Genomic DNA, 7,658 nt, shown 5'->3' on the forward strand with positions numbered 1-7,658 from the left:
TATAATACCTGCTTGGGGGGGATACGGATTTGCTCGCTGCAACAAAATCATAACACCCTACCTTCGAGTGAAACCGAGAACGCGGCGCATCTCGAAGATGCTAGTCCTCCTGGAAAAAAAGTCAAGAAGCATTTTCGACGTAACCCTCCACGCTCGGACCTACATACAAATATATACTAATATATTCCTGCGAGCTTCATGCTCTCAATTCTCATTTAAAAATTGCCGCGAAAAAAAGGGGAACAACTTTAGTATTTTTTTTTTTTTCAATTAATTATAAATAATTTTTACGTTAGTAGAAATCCGCAATTTTTTTTTTCATTTAAATATAAATAAATTTTATTTCATTAATAAAAAAATACATATATACGTACATTTAAACGCATATTGACCTACGTTCCCGATAGATACATATTACATTCCGGGTAAAATATAAAATTAAATACCATAATCTACTTTTACAAGCGCGAAACCTTCTAACCAATATATAAAATCTATATCCAAAACACTGAACCATAACCCCTGAAACCTAAACCTTGAAACCCTAAACCCATTTATTTTGCACCCGTGAACACATTTTAACTTAAATTTATTACATATACTTAAATGTTCATAAAAATCCAAAATGGTAACAGCAAAGGTGATTATTCTCCATTCATATTATATAAGTACTATGAAGATAACACTTTGTGCGTAGTAGCATAAGAAAGTAACATAGGATCATATAGAAATATGTACTCACATATTCTGCCAATTCCACTTTTAGGAAGAAGTTCCACTGAACTTACCCTCAGAAGAAATATACACTCAGCTTAACGCGAGATTGGATTGCTCGGAAAAGGGTGGTTGGCATAGTTACAGCGAACACGTAAAGAATGAAGTGGGCAGTACATTAAGTTTATTTGGAATTAATAGTAGTTTGGCCAGAGACATTGCAAAGGGCTTGTGTTACGCATGTGCAAAGAGTGGGGGAACAGTCCAACCGACGACACGTATTGCTATTTCCTATATTATTGGATAGGTGGTAATGTAATGAACATGAAAAAGACCAGACCTGATTTTAGAACGATCATGAATATAATTTATAATGAACTGAAGACGATAAGGGGGTCTATGTGTAAGTGTAGTACTGTACACTATGATATTTATGAAGACGACTTCAAGTATAGTAAGGAGCTATTTGATTATTCCTATAATTATGATAATATGGGAAAAATGTCAAATGGCTCGAGCAGACTTTGTGAGGGAAAATATAGAGATTATCTGAAAAAAATTACTGAAGCATATAGGGTGATACAGGAGGTCTGTGAAGAAGGTGATGATCCAGAATGTAAGAAAATTGAAAGGAAGTATAAGCCTTATTTTAATGGCAAGGTGCTAAACTTCGAATGTATCGAAGAAGATGAACCAGAATCTGAATTACCGCCGCAGACGGAAGTAGTTCAATCGGAAGTACAAACTCTCGAAAGTGTACAATCAGGACCAGATCCAGCGCATGAAAGAGGTAAGTATAGAGTAGAACTATATCTTAAATGAAGTAACTTTACTAAGTAAAAGTGGAGGAATAAGGAATTCCCATACAGGAGTGAATTCATAAATTCGTACCCAGAAAATTCCCTAGCCATGGTACATATGTTCCATCACCCTTAAGGGAGGAGGGTGTAAATTTCCGGTTTTAGGGTAGAGGAGAAGGGGGGAGGATGTAAAGGAAAAAGGAAGAGTACAATAAAAAGAAAGGAAGAGGAAGAAGGAGGGGAAAAGTGAGGGAGAGTGTATGGAAAAGTAGGTGGAAGTAAGTTTGAAGTAAGGGAGGTTGGAAGAGGAAAGGTTAAAGGAAGGAGGGTTCAAGATTTCACACCTAAGGGTGTAGGGGGTGAAGGAGGGTTAGGATGGAAGTGTGTTAGTTGGGTGGAAGGTTGCTAAGGTGGTATAGTGTTAGCGTGGGGAGTTTGTTAGGGTGAGAGGATGGTAGGTGGATGGAACGATATTAGGATGGAGGTAATGCGGTAGGTTGATGGAAGGATATTGGAGTGGAAGTATGGCGTTAGTAGGATTGAAGGATATTAGGATGGAAGTAAAGCGGTAGGTGGATGGAAGGATATTAATGTGGAAGTAAGGATTTAGGTGGATGAGTTTAGGGGTGTTTGGTGTGTGTTATGGCGAAAGGGTGTATGTTCTATGTGTTTCTATGTTTTAGGAAACACAATATGGCCTGTTGTTTCATAATTTAGGGTGTATGTGCATCTGGGGGGTACATTGAACAAATGAAAAAATTGAAGTTAAAAATGAACGACAGAAAAAAAGAAATGAAAAGAAATGAGAGAAAGAAAAAGAAGAGAATTCGCATAAGTCATTTATGTTACAATGTTTCTAATTAAACTTAATTTATTTTTTACTTTGATTTTTTAGGTACGCAAGGACATTCTGTCGACGGTTTAATGTATGTTTCTAATGGTGATCTACAAGCATCTAATCTATCTTATTCTGATCCATATCCAATCCCAGATCAAGCAGGTAGTAGTGGTAGTTTTTCCGATGCCGATCCTACTGTTGAAGTCAGTTTGGGGGAAATAAGTGGAATGTCTGATGTGGATGGTATTCACACGATTGAAGCTCGTGGTAGTGCTGTGTCTCCTGCCAAGTCTGGTACTTTTGTCGCAATAGGACTTATCGTTTTTCCTTTTTTATTATATAAGGTACAATTATAATGGCAATTACTATTACAATTACAAATACGCCTTAAAAGTATAAATGATAGAATTCACAACGTATTTATTCTTTCCTATTTTGAACAGTATATGTTAAATTAAGGGGTAATATAAATATTACTGCTGCTCCTTTTCCTATTTTTTCAGTTCACTCCTACAGTTTCCATGGTGAAAAAATTATTTGGGCAGGACAACATTAAGAAACGCGTAGAAAAAGGGTCCCTTCTACCTGAACTGAATACCATATCAGACGACTCAACCGAATATTTAAGGTCAAACCTAACAAAAAGTGTACTAGATGACGCTGCAACAGAATATTTGATTCCATATACTTCATCTTCTAAATGAAAAAAAAGGGAGGAAGAAGATGAAGAAAAAATTTTCTACAATATTTTTATTTAACTCTAACAATAACATATTATTAAGTGAAAATTAAACAAATATAGTAGAAATATTGGGAAGAAAATTTATTACCACATTATTCACATATATATAATATAGAGAGCAACATACATGAACTCTATGTGTCCTTAAGCAATATATTTATGTAGTTCCCTGAGGAACACACACTTCAGTGATCTTATCTAATTATGGAACCTTCATATTATTACTGTGGACTTCAGTTTTAATGTCAAATTAGTGCTATAATATTTTTTTATATTCCCTATTACACCCTTCCTTCTTGTGCCTCTTAACATTGGTTGTTAATTCCTGTGGAAGCAGTTCATATTTTTAATTTCGATTTTGATTTGATATATTTCTTCCTTGTTTTACAATTATAAAATCCTAATAGTGCACTTATGACAATCAGTACCATGATTGTAACAATCGCAAGGGACCACGTCAAGGTCGTTAATCCCTTTACGAATGAGGAATCATCAATACCTTCCACAGCTTGAATAAATTGTGCAATATAATTATTAATAGTTTCCTATATTTGAACTTACAAAACATAGAATAAATAAACAGAGGGTTAAAATAACTAGTATGAGAAGTAATAAACTTTTATATTTATTTCTACGATAGAATACTTTTTTACAAATTATTATAAATTTTTTCCTTTACAGTTTTATTCTTCCTTCCGTAGGGTACATTTTTAACACTTATTTTGAAATCTGCCCCTTTGTGTTGTCCATTTGGCATAGTGTTCCTAAAGGACCCTTCATTATTTCTATTAGAAAATGGACTTTGTATGTGTATACCTGTACCATTCTCATCATATAATAGCCCTATAATGCTCCTATCTGATGTGTCATATGTGGCTGTTGTTGAACTACTCCTTTCTGACTTTTCCCATGGTTGTACCATATGCAGTTACATAAAAGATAAAAGAATATACATAGGGTCATTACAATGCAAAAATATTATGTTAAAAAGAGGGGAAAATATATTTCTGAACTTTTAACAGAAAGCATAAAAGGTAATAATAAATATGCGAATTCTAAAAATTTAACACTTTCTATCATATATGGTGGGTTGGGGATATTGCCAGAGGTAGAGTATCAAGCTGAATATTAAAATTTTCCCGAAGAATATATCATTTTTTTTCTTTTACTTCTTTTTTTTTTTCCTTTTCTTTCCTTTTTAGTATAAAATATTTTCGAAGATGTCGAAACAGAACGTTTTCTGTTCTTTATATGGACGTATATACTGTACGATTACTTTTTTTTGCTTCTTAATATGATATGTTTATTAATTCGTTTGCACATTTGATTTAATATTTAATTATAAGTGTGTACATATATAAGTTAATTTAAATAAAAATTTAAATGTATAAGAATACATATGAAAAAATGTCATAATGCAAAAATAACGGAATACATATTTTTCTCATTAAATAATATATTATTTAAAAAATAATACTAAAGTTGTTAGTTCTTTCATAGAGCTAATGCATATTTTTCAATTATATGTCTCACTTCCTAACGGTATAATAGCGTGAACTGTTCGTATTAGGAGCATGAAATTATATATGTGAGCTCAACATTCGCCATTTTTATTTGGATATAATGGTGAATAGAGCAATTAGAAAAGGAATATATTAGATTTTTTGTGCACTAAAAGGGAGGGTAAGTAAAATTTTTCGCGTTCGAAAATTTTAGGCTCAAAATTCTACACTACGTATAAATTTTTTTAGGAAGGAGTTTATTTTATTTTAGGTGCGCATGCATACATATAACAATGATTAGACACATATAACAATGATTATATACACATGTACAGTGATCGTTGGCATTTATGCCTTCCCTGAGGGACATTCCTTCCAGGTTACATGCCTTGATAACTCATATTCATCCTTTGCTGTTCTTCCTTTTTATTACTTTCTCATTCTCTAAAAAACTATTTAATATATGGAATTGAATATTCTTTTGCAGTGTCATCTAGTACACTTTTTGTTAGGTTTAACCTTAAATATTCTGTTGAGTCGTCTGTAATGGTGTTCAGTTCAGGTATAATGGACCCTTTTTCTATGCTTTTACTGATGCTGTCGTACCCAAATAATTTTTTTACCATGGAAAATGTAGGAGTGAACTGAAAAAAAGGGAAAGGAACAGTAGTAATATTTATATTACCCTTTAATATTTACTGTCCAAAATAGGAAAGAATAAATATGCGGTGAATGTTATTATATATACTTTTATGGTGTATCTGCAATTGTAATTGTAGTTGTAATTGCCATTATAATTGTACCTTATATAATAAGAAAGGAAAAACGATAAGTCCTATTGCGACAAAAGTACCAGACTTGGCAGGTGACGCAGCACTACCACGAGCTTCAAGCATTTGAACACCATCATCATCAAACCCTACTTTTCCTTCCCCACCACTAACTCCATCAGCAAGATCGGCATCGGAAAAACTACCACTACTACCTGCTTGGTCTGGGTTTGTAATTGGATCCGAATAGGATAGATTAGATGGTTGTAGATCACCATTAGCACCATCCAATACAGCGTCGGCAGAATGTCCTTCCGTACCTAAAAAATCAAAGTAAAGGATAAATTAAGTGCAATTTAGAAAAGTGTAACTTAAATGACTTATGCGCACACTCATTATTCTTTTCTTAGTTTTCTTTTTTATTCTGTCGATCTTTTTATTTTCAATTTATTCCTTTATACGATGTACCCTCCAGGAGTATGTACATCACCAAGTTATGAAACAATAGGCCATATTGTTGTTCTTAAATCCTAGAAGCCCTTAGATCATACAACATTCCACAGTAACACACACCTAACAACCCTCCCATCCATCTACAGCCTTACTTCCGTCCTTACATCCTTCCATCCACCTACCACCTTACTTCCACCCTAACATCCTTCCATCCACCTATCATCTTCCACCCTTAATTCTACACCCTTAGGTGTGAAATCCTGCATCCTGCTTCCTTTAACCTTTCGTCTTCGAATCTCCCTTACTTCAAACCTACTTCCAACTACTCTTTCATTCACCCTTCCTCCCTTTTCCCCTCCTTCTTCCTCTTCCTTTTTCCTTTACATCCTCCCTCCTTCTCCTCTACCCTAAAACCGGAAGCTTACAGCCTCCTCCCTCTTCCCTTAAGGGTGATGGGACATAGGTACCATGGTTAGGGAATTTTCTAGGTACGAATTTATGAATTCACTCCTGTATGGGAATTCCTCCCTGCATAGGAATTCCTTATCCCTCCACTTTTACTTAGTAATGTTACTTCATTTAAGATATAGTTCTACTCTATACTTACCTTTTTCATGCTTTGGACCTGGCATATCTGCTAGTCCAGGACCTGAATGTACATTTAGGGTAGTTACTATTCCCGGTTGATCTTCGTTCGTCTGCGGCAGTGATGGAGATTGTGGTTCACCTGCTTTGCTACATTCCAAGTTCAGCTCCTTGCCTTTAAAATAATCCTTATACTTCTTTTCAATTTCCGTACAATCTGAATCATCATCTTCACGGCACCCCTGTATCTTCCCATATACATCAGTAATTTTTTGCCGATAACTTCTATATTTTTCCCCACAAAGTTCGCTCCAGCCTTCTGATATTTTTCCCATAGTACCATAATTATAGGAGTAGTCAAATAGCTCCTTACTCTGATCGAAGACGATTTTATAAATATCATATGGTGCAGTACTACACTTACACATAGACTCCCCTACATTCAGTGCCTTATAAATCGCTTTCATGACCGTTTTAAATTCTTGATGGTTCTGTTTCCTCTTCATTACATTACCACCTATCCAATAATATAGGAAATAGCAATACGTGTCGTGGGGTGAACTGTTCTCCCCACTCTGTGTACATAAGTAACACCAGCTCTTTGCAATGTCACTGGCAAAATTCTTATCAATTCCAAATATATATAATGTACTTTCCACTGCCTTCCTTACCCGTTCGCTGTAACTTTGCCAACCACTCTCTTTCGAGCAACCCGATCCCGCGTTAAGCTGAGCGTATATTTTTCCTGAGGGTAATTCCAGAGAATCTCCTCCCTAAAAGTGGAATTGACAGAATATGTGAGTATATATTTCTATATGATCCGAAGTTACTTTCTTATGCCACCACGCACAAAGTGTTATCTTCATAGTACTTATATATTAAGAAGGGGAATAATCACCTGAACTGTTGCCATTTTGGATTTTTTATGAACATTTAAATATATGTAATAAATTTATGTTAAAATGTGTTCACGGGTGCAAAATAAATAGGTTTAGGGTTTAGGTTTTGTGGTTCAGGGGTTAGGTTCATAGTTTAGGATTTAGATTTGATATATTGGTTAGTATGTTTTCCTTTTCTAAAAGTAGATTAAGGTATTTAATTTTATAATTTGCCCCTAATGTAAAATGTAACTATCAGGAACGTAGTTCAATAAGCTTTTAAATGTACGTATATATGTATTTTTATATTAATGAAATAAAATTTATTTATTTTTAAATGAATTAAAAAATTACGGATTTGTACTAAAGTAAAAAT

The 7,658-nt window shown here is 34.3% G+C and overlaps 2 protein-coding genes across 2 annotated transcripts; one reads left to right on the top strand and one right to left on the bottom strand.

The window, feature by feature from the left end:
• Positions 1 to 954: 954 nt before the first annotated feature.
• PCYB_001480 (hypothetical protein) lies at positions 955 to 1,390 on the top strand (the record flags this gene model as incomplete). The annotated part of the gene is made up of 1 exon (XM_004227570.1): positions 955 to 1,390. A coding segment is annotated over one exon (436 nt), but the record flags the coding sequence as incomplete, so codon positions are not given.
• Positions 1,391 to 6,394: 5,004 nt separating this feature from the next.
• Positions 6,395 to 7,317, bottom strand: PCYB_001490 (hypothetical protein; the record flags this gene model as incomplete). The annotated part of the gene is made up of 2 exons (XM_004227571.1): positions 6,395 to 7,177; positions 7,303 to 7,317. The coding sequence occupies 2 exons, from the start codon at positions 7,315 to 7,317 to the stop codon at positions 6,395 to 6,397; spliced, it is 798 nt and encodes a 265-aa protein (XP_004227619.1).
• Positions 7,318 to 7,658: the final 341 nt, after the last annotated feature.

Source organism: Plasmodium cynomolgi, assembly GCF_000321355.1.
Source record: "Plasmodium cynomolgi strain B DNA, scaffold: 0020, whole genome shotgun sequence".
In the NCBI taxonomy this organism is placed as follows: Eukaryota; Apicomplexa; class Aconoidasida; order Haemosporida; family Plasmodiidae; genus Plasmodium; species Plasmodium cynomolgi.